The following is a 13,683-nucleotide window of genomic DNA, read 5'->3' as shown; positions in this document are numbered from 1 at the left end:
TGTTCAAGATTTTGGAAATCTTTTTGGTAACATCTGCTATGTATGGCAAGGTGATGGTTTTGATTGGGTCCTCAGATGGTTGTCTCCCCATGGTTGGGGAGGCAAATTTGTGGATTGTGCGGTCTGAGTATCCAGTCATCTTGAGGGCTTGGTGCACGTGCTCCAGTTCACTGGCTAGGTGGCGCTGGTCAGAGATGCAGCGAGCCCTATGGTATAGTGTTTTGATGAGGGAGTTCTTCTGGACCAGATAGGAATCCGTGTGAGTGGTTTTGCTGTAGACGGAATGTCCCAACGACCCATCAGGCCTCTTCTCGATCAAAACATCCAGGAATGGTAGCCTGCCGTAATTTTCCACTTCCACGGTGAATTTGATAGATGGGTGTATGGAATTGATGTGATTGATAAATTGGTTCAGTGCTGACTGGCCATGTGGCCAGATGACGAAAGTATCATCTACGTATCTCTTCCACAGGGAAGGAAGTAAGGTGGATGTCAGGATGGCATCTGTTTAAAATTTCTCCATGAAAACATTCGCTACCACTGGTGATAAGGGAGAACCCATAGGGGTACCTTCATTTTGTTTATAGAATGTACCATTCCAGATTAAGTAAGTGTTGGTAAGGCAGTGCCTCACCAAAGTTGGTACATCAGGATTCAGTCCCTGTTGGACCAAGTCTTCAATGATTGCTATGGTGTCAGGTACAGGTACCTTGGTGAACAGACTACATCGAAGCTGACAAGCAAATGATCTGGAGACAGTGAAATGAAATGTCCTTGATTAGAGAAACCAAGTGAGCTAAGTTAAGTATGCTGAAGTGGTCTTGCCCATGAATGGAAGCAGGGTCTCAGACAGAAACGGACCAGTTTGTAGGTAGATGAGTTGATGGTGGAAACGATAGGATGAAGTGAAGTGCCTTTTTTATGGATTCTTGGAAGGCCATAAAATCTTGGAGCCGAAGGTTTTAGAGAGAGCTGCTTGGCCGGTTCAATTAGAGAGGTCGAATTAGTGATGATATTGTTGTTTTTTGTAGCCAGGCGGTTGGTAGGATCTTTGTTGATTTTGATGTAACTGGCATCATTAGGAAGGTCCTGGATTTTGTTGTTGTATGTGGTTTTCTCCATGATGACCGTGGCATTGCTCTTATCGGCTGAAAGGATGACAATGTCATCTCTCTTTTTCAATTGAGCGAGTTCAGAGCGCTCGTCCCTGCTGATGTTGCTAATGTGTTTCTTAGTGTTTTTAAGGATGGCGGCAATTTCAGATCTTGCCACATCTGCTGGGATGTGACCTAAACTTTTGTGAGCAACGTCAACCTGGGCAATGATATCATTCACTGGGATGTGTTTGGGCGTGACTGCAAAATTCAGCCCTCTAGCTAGTGCCGATTTCAGGCTATCGGAAATTGGGCTGTTACTCTAATTGTTGACAATCTTGATTTAAAACTTTCGTGACTTCAGGGATTCATATTCTTGGTTCTTTTGGTAAAGTCACGTAGAAAGGAAACAATAAAATAATAAAAATATAAAACAATAAAATTCTCACAACCTTTCGACTGCAACACAAGCAATCATCATCAGGTGTGAAAACCACAACAAGAAAATTTGAAAAAAGTAGCGTTTTTTTAACATTAGCACCATGGAGAGCGATTTGGCAGTAATTCAGATGGACGAGTCCATCTACGTTCGGAAAAGAGGAGGGGGGAGACGAAAATAATGGATGCGGTCTGAAAGCCACCGTAAGCGTGAACAATCAATTAAGACCCGAAATGGTTTATCAAATCCTTCCAATGATTGCTAAGCCAGAATCCATCTTCTCGGTTGAAATTGTCTCTGTGTTTGTATATGTGGATGGCCTCATGAACGAATCTCTCATGGTAGCCAGATGGCTTGCAGAGAACCTCTGTCTTGGAGAAGTCAATGTCATGTGAGCCTACTGAATTATAACAGTGATCTGCCACGGCCGAGGTGTTGGTCCTACCGTGTTTTAGGTCTGCTTTGTGTTCACGGATGCGGTCCGTGACATGTCGTTTGGTTTCTCCAATGTAACTACTACCACAGAGGCAACTTAGTTTGTAGACGCCAGGGTACTGTATGTCCGGAATCACATCTTTTACAGATGGAACCAGATCACGGATTTTATGTAATGTGTTGAATTTGACCTGGATCTTGTTTTTATTCAAGATTTTGGAGATTTTTTTGTGATCCCCGCAATGTAGGGTAAAGTGATTGTTTTGAATGGCTCCTCACGAGGGTCCTTCATGGTTGGAGTAATAGCTTTGCGGATTGTGTAGTCGGAGTAACCATTAGCCTTAAGAGCTTGGTGTACGTGCTTGAGTTCACTGGCTATGTGTTTGTGGTCGGATATGCAAGAGTTTGTTTGCTTACCTGAGACCAACAGGATGTGAAGATTTTTCATAAACCTCAAAGCGGTGTTGGCCCTAGCGAGGCCAGTGAAGCGGTGGTAGTTGTCTGCGCGTGGAGGGATCACTCCAACAGATTCCTCCACGGCGTTGGGGGTTCTCAGGTTCCCCGCGCGGTTTTGGTGCCGAGCGGATTGGTGAGATCCAAACCTCTCGATGTGGAGCAATTCAGGCGGCCTTTGTTGGCCGTTTGGAAAGTCCTTCGGGGATGGTTCTCATTGATGCCATGGAGTTACCATTGCGAGCTCGCGACACAAAGCATAGGTCAGGCAATCTAGATTTGAAGTTTTCGTGACTGCAGGGATCCATACTCCTTGGTTCTTTCGGTAAAGTCACTTGGATATAAAGTAAAATGAATTATTTTAAAATAAAATAAATTATTTTATACCTACGTAACTTTACCGAAAGAATCAAAGAGTATAGGTCAGGCATTTAGCATTTTTAAAACCTCTATCATCGTGGTGGTTGAGGGGGCCCCAACGCGTAGCTTTGGCCTCTAAGAGGGCCCCCACCACACTCGTTACTCGACTGGCGAAGACGTCTCTGAACGGAACCAACTGCAATTTCCACCACGATCAAACCACCACCAATTAGAAAGCTGCGTATCGATTTGCATTACATGATAGCTTTCTGATTGAGATGGTCTGGCCTTACCCCCCCCCCACCCCAAACAAAAATAGTGTGAACGTGAGCCATGTCCAAGACGTCTTTCTCTCTACGCCTTCGTTTCTGCTGGTACTCAACCGAAAAAACTTGGCATCTGTGAGCATGAGATTCGCGGGATTTCACTGGATCCCTCGCGATCCCATCCACTGATGTAGTGAACCCTAGTTGGAGTCTTCACCTAAACTTTAGAAACTGGTAGTCTCTCCTGCCAGAGTTGTTGTTAGGGATTACCTCATTCAGAATCAATCAGAAACTTTATTTATCCTGGAGAAATACGATGAGGGGCCGTCCATAAAAGACGTCACACTCCTAGGGGGGGGGGGGGGAAGGGGGGTCAGACATTTGTGACGCTGTGTGACGAGGGGGGAGGGGGGGGTTGAGAAATGTGACGTCACATCAAAATGCGCAACTTTAAATAAATATAAACAATATTATTATTATAGCAACACTAATTTGTATTAATCTTCATTATTAACTATTTTATTATTTACATTTATTAAGGTCACCTTTTATTTATTCCATGAAGGAGCATTTTGCTTCTCCATGAGAGAATGGAGAAGCATACATTTTGTAAATTTCTGAATTATTGTTTTTAAACATTTTTATTTTAATTATGCTACCAGGGCTTTTTATTACGTGGAATTAATATTTTATTGTTATAATTGTATGTACTACAAAGTTTCAAGTTTTTTTAATAGTTATAATTACTTTTAATATTTTATAATTATAAGAGAATTTAAATATAATATTCTGAACATCTGCAGCTTTAGTTAGACGAATATTTTCAAGTGAATTTTATGCTAAATTTCAGCTTTCCAACGCCTCCGTTTTAATAAATATAGTCAACACCTTCTACTTAATTAAATATACTTTTTAATAAATGTTTTCTCCTACAACATCAGAGTGCAGCGCCACATTAAATACGCACTAAAATGACAATAATTGAAAGTGATTTGAAGCATGTTTTATTTTCAAAATGGAAATATGTTTTTTGGGGGAGGGGCAGAGCTTTGTGACGTCATATTTGAGGTGGGGTCTGACTTTTCGTGACGCCGTGTGACGAGGGGGGGAGGGGGGGTAAATAATCGGCCAAAACCGCGTGACGTCATAAAAAATTGATGAGCACGTTTCGGACGGGGTGATCAAACACCAGCTCCTCCTGTGTCCTTCGTCAGGAGCTGCAGAGAAGCCTGGGTTCGGCCCTGGTCCAACAAAGGGGTCGAGTAAATTGGTACCACCTTTTCTCACCTCCACTGCTGAGGCGCCTCATGGGTGCTACTTTCATCATTGTAGAGGCTCTCAAGAAATGCGAGTATTAGTGGTAATCCATGGCGACTGGAAACGTTTTTGTCTTTGCGATGTTCAGTTATCATTTTCAGTTCATTTTGAAGTAGCGTGTGAGCCAAGAAGCTCTTAAATCGGGTTTCATCAACAAAAACAACACTGCTTCTCCATCAAATGCAACAAGTCACAGTAAAAGAAATCAATAATAAACAATAACAGACAAGATAAATAAAAAATGATAGCAAATCATAATCGCAAAATAAAAATAAAAAATTTAATGAAAAATTCTGTTAAATATAGATTATCATCAAATACCACGCTGTATCTCTGAAAAATTACACTCATTTAAACTTCTTATGCTTCGAATGAGTTAGGTTCCAGAGGTCTGTTCGTAAGTCGATTTTTTCGTAAGTCTAACTTTACTCCTGTCAATTCCAAACATGTTGTACGGCATGAACACTAAACATGGGGAATGGCTTTAAAAATGGAATAATCTGTTAATTTATATGCCACTGGTTCTTCATGTTCTGTAGATGTAGATGCCACTGGTTCGTCATGGCATGCAGATGTAGATGCCACCACCGCCATCTATTGCGCTGAGGTTGAACTTACGACTCTCAGTCCAAACAGGCAACTGGACATACGAACAAACACGATGGCATTATAGTGCAACAACAACGCCCTAACGTGCTCACTTTGGCTGCAGGTGGCCATGGCGGAGCGTGTTCCATGGAGGTACTTCATCAACCTGTGCGGCCGTGACTTCCCCATCAAGACGAACCTGGAGATGGTGCGGGCGCTGCGCACCCTCAATGGCCGCAACAGTCTGGAGACAGTGCGCATGCCCAGGGGCAAGAGGGCGCGCTGGACCCTCAGCTACAAAGTCGCGGGCAACGAGATCCACTCGACGGGCCTAACCAAGCGCCCGCCGCCCATCCCCACACCCATGTTCGCGGGCAGCGCATATGTGGTGGTGACGCGCGCCTTCGTGGAGCACGTGCTGAGTGACTCGGCAGCGCGGGCCCTCATCGAGTGGGCAGGGGATACCTACAGCCCCGACGAGCACCTGTGGGCGACCCTCCAGCGGATGCCCGGCGTGCCCGGCTCAACGCCCGCGCACCGGATACACGACGTGACGGACGCGGCCGCGCTGGCGCGCCTAGTCAAGTGGTCCGCCTTCGAGGGTGATGTGGCCGGCGGCGGGGCGGCCTATCCGCCATGCCGAGGCACCCATGTCAGGGACGTCTGCGTGTATGGCGCTGGCGACCTGGCGTGGGTGCTGCGCCAGCACCATCTCTTCGCCAACAAGGTGGACACGGCCGTCGACCACGTGGCGGTGCACTGCCTGGAGCACCACCTGCGGAAAAAGGCGCTGGCAGAGGCGGCGCTCGTCATAGGAATCTAGAATGGGAGGGGGAGGAAGGTTGATGGCCGACACGTATAGTTATTTAATATAAAACTATAGAGCATATGGCTATATTATTTTAGAAGGTAAATTATTGAAAGACAAATTAAGCATGGGCACGGAAGTACAACTATTTTGTTTCATCAATCCTATGTATTTATTAACATTATACAGTGAGGGAAAAAAGTATATGATCCCCTGCTGATTTTGTACGTTTGCCCACTGACAAAGAAATGATCAGTCTGTCATTTTAATGGTAGGTTTATTTGAACAGTGAGAAACATAATAACAACAACAAAATCCAGAAAAACGCATGTCAAAAATGGTATAAATTGATTTGCATTTTAATGAGAGAAATAAGTATTTGACCCCATCTCAATCAGAAAGATTTCTGGCTCCCAAGTGTCTTTCATACAGGTAACGAGCTGAGATTAGGAGCACACTCTTAAAGGGAGTGCTCCTAATCTCAGCTTCAAGGTGACAACAGGTGGTGCGATTATTCGCAAATGGAAGAAACACAAAAGAACTGTCAATCGCCCTCAGCCTGGGGCTCCATGCAAGATCTCACCTTGTGGAGTTGCAATGATCATGAGAACGGTGAGAAATCAGCCCAGAACTTCACGGGACGATCTTGTCAATGATCTCAATGCAGCTGGGACCGTAGTCACCAAAAAAACAATTGGTAACACACTATGCCGTGAAGGACTGAAATCCTGCAACGCCCGCAAGGTCCCTCTGCTCAAGAAAGTACATATACATGCCCGTCTGAAGTTTGCCAATGAACATCTGAATGATTTAGAGGACAACTTGGTGAAAGTGTTGTGGTCAGATGAGACCAAAATTGAGCTCTTTGTTTTTCTGCTAAGGGGACAGGACAACTTCACCGCATCAAAGGGACGATGGACGGGGCCATGTACCGTCAAATCTTGGGTGAGAACCTCCTTTGCTCAGCCAGGGCATTGAAAATGGGTCGTGGATGGGTATTCCAGCATGACAATGACCCAAAACACACGGCCAAGGCAACAAAGAAGTGACTCAAGAAGAAGCACATTAAGGTCCTGGAGTGGCTTAGCCAGTCTCCAGACGTTAATCCCATAGAAAATCTGTGGAAGGAGCTGAAGGTTCGAGTTGCCAAACGTCAGCCTCGAAACCTTAATGACTTGGAGAAGATCTGCAAAGAGGAGTGGGACAAAATCCCTCCTGAGATGTGTGCAAATCTGGTGGCCAACTACAAGAAACGTCTGACCTCTGTGATTGCCACCAAGGGTTTTGCCACCAAGTACTAAGTCATGATTTGCAGAGGGGTCAAATTCTTATTTCCCTCATTAAAATGCAAATCAATTTATAACATTTTTGACATGCGTATTTCCGGATTTTTTCTTGTTATTCTGTCTCTCACTGTTTAAATAAACCTACCATTAAAATTATAGACTGATCATTTATTTGTCAGCAGGGGATCAAATACTTTTTTTCCCTCACTGTAGATGTTTTTTTTTATGATTGAGAACCAAAGTAGTGCAAGGCTGCAGTAATGGTTAAGAACCATTGCTATAGATTATAGTTCAGTGGTAGGGCCCCACTGAGCAATGTAGCTCTTTGGTCATAAGCTACCTGGCCATCACAAATGATGGCTCAATAAAGTGGCTTATCGTGTGGAAATTTATATCAGCAGCCAAATGAAAACTAAACCATTTTTCTTTTACGAGGTAAGGCCCACTGAGCTGTGCAGCTATTTTTCAGAATCACCCTGACTACCACAAAAGATAGCTCAACGAAGTGGCTGATATCAATGTCGTGTGAAAATGTACAGGACCCAGAGAATAATCCACGTGACCACGGAAGAAGAGAGAGAGACGCAAACGCCAAATATACAACAGGCATCAAGGTCGGGATCGAATTCACGACCTCCTGTATACCAGGCAATATAATGAACATTACCTTGCTATCTTGGCGCCCCTATGGGTAGGAGTAGTGTTAGGGGTTGGTGTAGTGATAGGGTAGGCACAGGCCTGACCGTAGCTGGGGAGCAAAGTATAGGAAAGGTAATCAAATCATTTCGATTTAAAGCTTTCGTGACTGCAAGGATTAATCTTCTTTGGTTCTTTCGGTAAAGTCACGTAGAATGAGAATAAAATAATAAATTGATAAAATAAAATAACACAATAATATTCTCACGACGTTTCGGCCACAACACAAGCGGCCTTCATCAGGTGAAGGGACGAGACTGTCTGGAGGACAGCGCTGGAGTGAAAAAGCCACGCTCAGATCGCGAGTTGTTGAAAGTGCTGGACAGTGTACGTAGGAGTGTCGTGGTAAACACACTTCTTCAATGTTGCATGGAAGGCGGGTACAGTATATCTGGGTTTTCATACTGGGGTCATTGTTCCCATTTAAAACAAATAGGACCAGAGGGTGTGCTCCAACTACAGAGGAATCACACTCCTCAGCATCCCAGGTAAAGCTTATGCCAGAGTGCTGGAGATGAGGCTTCGTCCGGTGGTCGTGCCTCAGATTCAGGAGTATCAATGTGGATTATACTCTTTGGTTTTTTTCAGTAAAGTCACGTAGGTAAAATAAAAATTAGAGAAAACAATTAAATCACGACGTTTCGGAGGCAACACAAGCTTCCGTCTTCAGGTGTAACAGTCACAGCAAGATCGCTGCATCAAGTGGGGAGGCTCTGAGAGCCTCGAGCTTAAATACAGGTTAAGGGGGGGTGGGAGGGGCCAAGTAGGGGACATTGATGGGGTGCGGGGCTAAGTTAATCCGTCTTTTGTTATGTTGATGGTGCGGGGGATGCAGTGCGTCACTCCATGGGGGCAATATCAAATGGAAACAAAAATGGAAAAGTTCGGAAAGAATGTGCTGTGTGCTTATAAGGTAGCTAAAGTTTTGACTTGGTTTATGACATCTTTCCAGTGGTTGCTTAATTTAAAACCATCCTCTCGGTTGAAGTTGTGGCTATGTTTGTATATCTGGATGGCTTCATGGACAAATCTTTGGTAATAACCGGGAGGTTTGCATAGTACTTTGGTATCGGAGAAAACAATCTCATGAGAACCTGCTGTCTTGAGACAATGATCAGCTACGGCCGACGAATTCGTTCTGCCGTGTTTCAAATCTGATTTGTGCTCGCGAATTCGGTCAGAAATATGCCGTTGTGTCTCCCCAATATAGCAGTCACTGCAGATACAACTCAATTTGTAAACACCGGGTTACTGTAAGTCAGGGAAGACATCCTTTACGGATGGGATCAGATCACGGATTTTGTGTACTGTATTGAATCTAACCTGGATCTTGTGTTTGTTTAGAATTTTAGAAATCTTTTTGGTAACGCCTGCTATGTATGGCAGTGTGATCATTTTGATCGGAGTGTCAAGTGGTTGTTTCTGTATGGTGGGAGAAACAGCTTGGTGGATGATACGGTCAGAGTAACCGTTCATCTTGATGGCTAGATGTACATGTTTTAATTCACTGATCAGGAGGTGTTGGTCAGAAATTCAATTAGCTCTATGGTATAATGTTTTGATGAGATAATTCTTTTGAGCCGGGTGGTGGTGGGAATCAGGCTTCAAGTAGGAATCTGTGTGGGTGGTCTTCCTGTAAACAGAATGTCCCAAAGAGCCATCAGTCCTCTCAAACAGAACATCAAAGAATGGCAGCTTGCCATCTTTCTCCACTTCCATGGTGAATTTGATGGATGGGTGTCTGGAATTTATGTGGTCTAGGAAATGGTTCAAAGCTGGGAGGCCATGTTGCCAAATGACGAAAGTGTCATCCACATATCTCTTTCACAGGGAAGGACTAAGGGTGGATGTCTGGATGGCGTCTGATTCAAATTTCTCCATGAAAATATTGGCTATCACTGGTGACAAGGGGCAACCTATAGGGGTACCCTCATTTTGTTTGTAGAAGGAGCCATTCCAAGTAAAGTAGGTGTTGGTGAGGCAGTGCCTAACCAGCGCAGGTACATCAGGGTCCAGTCCATGTTGGACCAAATCTTCAATTATTGTTATGGTATCAGGTACTGGGACCTTGGTGAACAGAGATACCACATCAAAGCTGACGAGGATATCGTCAGGAGATAGTACAAAGTCTTTGACCATAGAAACCAATTGGGTTGAGTTAAGTACTGCTGAGGTGGTCTTGCCAGTGAAGGGAAGCAGAGTATCTGACAGAAAACGGGTTAGCTTGTAGGTAGGGGAGTTGATCGTGGACACGAATGGTCGTAGTGGGGTACCTTATTTATGGATCTTGGGAAGACCATAGAATCTGGGAGGTCTTTCAGCGGACGGTTTTAGGGAGGGACGTTTGGTTGGCTCCTCCCCACCCCCCCTTTTAACCTGTATTTAAGCTCGAGGCTCTCAGAGCCTTCCCACTTGATGCAGCGATCTTGCTGTGACTGTTCCACCTGAAGACGGAAGTTTGTGTTGCCTCCGAAACGTCGTGATTTAATTGTTTTCTTTAATTTTTATTTTACCTACGTGACTTTACCGAAAAAAAACAAAGAGTATGAATCCTTGCAGTCACGAAAGCTTCAAATCTAGAATGTGGATTATGTCATGATCATAGAACAATGGACCAGCGCTTTTCCCTCTCAGATATTTGTGGGGTCATGGGAGTATACTTCTCCAGTTTATCTCTGCTTTGTAGATTTGGAGAAAGTACATGACCGTGTTCCCTACAATGTCATGTGGGAGGTGCTGCGGGAGTATGATGTACCGGTGCCGCTTTTTGTGTGATATCTGGTCCCTCTATTCCCGGAGTGCGAGCTATCGTCATATTATTGGTGTTAAATCAAAGTCGTTCACTGTGGGTGTTGGACTCCCCCAAGGGTACGTCTTGTCTTTGCTTCTGTTTGTGATTTTCATGGACAGGATATCAAGGTGCAACCGAATTATGGAGATTATTCAGTACAGGGGTATGGAGTTAGCATTACTACTTTTTACAGATGATGTTGTCCTCTTTGCCTCGTCAGTCTGTCATCTCCAGCATGCACTTGAACGGTTTGAATGCCGAATATGAAGCGGCTGGGGTGAGGATCAGCACCCCCAAATCTGAGGTCATGGTTTGCTACCGGGAGACAGTGGATTGTTTTGTCCAGGTGAGGGGGGAAGAGCTGCCCTTCGTGGAGGAGTTTAAGTACCGCAGAGTCTCTTTCACGAGTGATAGTTAGTGGGAGTGGGAGATCAGCCAGTGGATTAGTGCGGCGTCCATAGTGTTGCGGGCACTGTACTGTTCCATGGTAGTGAAGCATCAGCTGAGTTCTCGAACGAAGCTTTCGGTTTACAAGTTGAACTACATTCCCACCCGAACCTATGGTCATGAGCTTTGAGTAATTACTGAAAGTATGATATCATTGCCACAAGGGGCCGAAATTAAGTTTCTCTGCAGAGTTCACTCTCTGGGATCGGGTGAAGAGCTCGATAATCTGGGAGAGCCTCAGGTGGTTCGGGTACCTGGTAAGGATACTCCCTGATAAACTCCCCCTGGAACTCTACCGGGCACTTTTTACTGGGCAAAGACCCCCGGGTCGGCCCAGGACACGCTGGCAGGACGATGTCGCTCGGCTGGCCTGGCAATCACTGGGAATTCCCCAGGAAAAGCCATAGTCTGTCGCCAGTGAAAGAGTATGGCCCGCCCTACTCAACATGCTGCCACCGTGACCCTCACCAGGACAAGCGGATTGAGAAACGAACGAACGAAATGAGCTGACTGAGGAGTAATATCAATTTCAAATGCGCCCACTCGTAAATCTGATCATTCTCACAAAATTACCGAGCACTACACGTTAGTGTTGCCACGACAGATTTTTCACGATAAAATACGACGTAATTCATGACACAACGAGATCGCGATATCTGTTTCTTATAACTTCGTCAGTGTGCTTTTGCATGTTGTATTGTTTTGTTACTTTGCTTGTATGTCAAGTACAAAGTAAACATTCCTTGAACTGCACTTGACCCAACGTACATTAATTCATCCATCACGCACTAGCCGGCAAATTACTGTTGGCGATAAACATGTGACCTCTCTTGCGACAGTGTTCGCATGACCTGCTCTTGACGCCATACACCGGCATCTCGGGTGACTTGTTTGATGCACGGATCACAGGGGGCGACCATGGGAGGCTGCACTACCCCTTTGAGGGTCGCAGTTTCTCACTTAGAATGTCGACCGCCAACCCACTTGTGCAATTTGCTGCAGGAGTTTGCGCATCAAGATTCGCAGGGGTGACGTGTCCACAAAATGGACAGAGCCGTCTCCCTCTCGAACTGAGCATCTCGATCACTCAGAGACCAGTCGGTCACATATTGCCAAAGGTGATATTTCTGACGAAAGTCGAACCATTAGATGCCAAGAAAAGTGTCTTTGGACATCGCGTGCAGAAGAAGGAATGAGCAGCCGATCCGAAATCGGCTTGAAGCAATGTCCAGGTCCTCTGCACCATACCATCAAGAAAACACAGCACTGGTAGACTCTCAATTTGGTGCGCAGACTTAAACATTTATGAGGCCAAATGTGATTCAGACCGTTAATTATTCATGAGGTCAGGCCGATGGGGCACGTGACATCAGTTCTACATCATCCATCAGTGGTCAGAGATGGCGACGGTGTGTGAGTGTGAGCTGTGTGAGTGTGAGCTGTACGTAAGGATGAGTGAGAATGAGCTGCGTGTGAACTGCGTGTGAGTGTATGTGAGTGAGTGTGAGTGAGCTGTGTGTGTGTTTAAATTTAGATTGGCGGGTGCAGGGGGGGTTTAATCGTTTAGTCGGTTTAATCATTTATTCGGTTTAATCGTGTGTCCTTTCTCCATCTCTCCATCATCATCATCCCTTTCCTTCATCTCTCTCTCGTGAGTGTAAATATAAATGTACGTGTCTGTATTCATTACAGTATTCATTACAATACAAATGCACGTTTATTTATTCTAATTAAAGGTTTGTTAACTTCGTTTATTGAGTTTTAGTGAGTTTAAATGTGATTAAGGCCTAGTCCATCGGCACCTCGCCAAAAGTCCTCAGCTTTTTCTATGGTATTTTTTTTGTTAATTTGTGTACATTCATGCACTTTCAAATATAAATGTCCGTGTCTATATTTATTATAATACAAATGCACGTATATTTATTCAAATGTAAGGTTTATTTACTTTATTGAATTGAAAATTATCAAGGCCTAGTTCGCCAGTGCCTCGTCTAAAGCCCTAGGCTTCATGCTTTTCGTATTGTGTATTTATTATCCTTTAAGGTTTATGAATTAATGAATATAAGGAAGCTACTGGGGCAGATTGAAAACTATTTTTATTAAAAGTTTTTTTTGCGTGTTCAGTTTGTTGTCCTTCCCCCGCACCTCCGATTATCGCGGTCGGCTGTGTACGGTGCGAAAGAAGTTCAACGTAGGTCTGTGAGCTGCTCACACGAGGCGGCCTGGTGACACCCAGGACAGGTCGTAGGCAGGCCTACCGGGACGTTTAAAACCGCGCAGATATTCAACTCAACACTCACAAACACCCACACACAAACAATGACAACAACAATCGCATTTTGCCGCTAAGTGGCAGTGATGTCACCACGACGCTTGTGCCAGGCTATGTGTACGACCCAGGTGCCACGGGTCGACTGACACACAAACACACTCAGACGAAGACCCTCATTTAGCCTTAACGTGCTTTTGGGGCAAGTGCTGTTCCCGAGCAGCATAAATGGGGGCCGGCATGGTACAAGAGGAGGTATGTGGGTAGCACCAGGCCCAGCCGCCTTTGTCTCCTGGAGTCACAGGGAGCAGCACCCAGAGCCCTGCCGACTGCCGTGGTCGTGGTGGTGATGAGTGACGCGTCGCTCATACTCATGTGAGGTGCACGGAGAGTCTGTGGCGGAGTGCTTGAGCAGACCGAGAGAGCCACGGCAG

The 13,683-nt window shown here is 45.0% G+C and overlaps 1 protein-coding gene across 1 annotated transcript; it reads left to right on the top strand.

The window, feature by feature from the left end:
* The first annotated feature begins 4,201 nt into the window (after positions 1 to 4,201).
* Positions 4,202 to 8,474, top strand: LOC116957644 (beta-1,3-galactosyl-O-glycosyl-glycoprotein beta-1,6-N-acetylglucosaminyltransferase-like). Its single transcript, XM_076056963.1, has one exon. It carries the CDS (start codon positions 5,083 to 5,085, stop codon positions 5,773 to 5,775), a length of 693 nt encoding a protein of 230 aa, XP_075913078.1. The 5' UTR covers positions 4,202 to 5,082; the 3' UTR covers positions 5,776 to 8,474.
* Positions 8,475 to 13,683: the final 5,209 nt, after the last annotated feature.

This window comes from Petromyzon marinus, chromosome 79 (assembly GCF_048934315.1).
Source record: "Petromyzon marinus isolate PM22_M1 ecotype Great Lakes invasive population chromosome 79, UKy_Petmar_22M1.pri1.0, whole genome shotgun sequence".
NCBI classification, from domain to species: domain Eukaryota; kingdom Metazoa; phylum Chordata; class Hyperoartia; order Petromyzontiformes; family Petromyzontidae; genus Petromyzon; species Petromyzon marinus.
The sequence above is the reverse complement of the archived record's forward strand: the minus strand, read 5'-3'. Positions and strand labels throughout refer to the sequence as shown.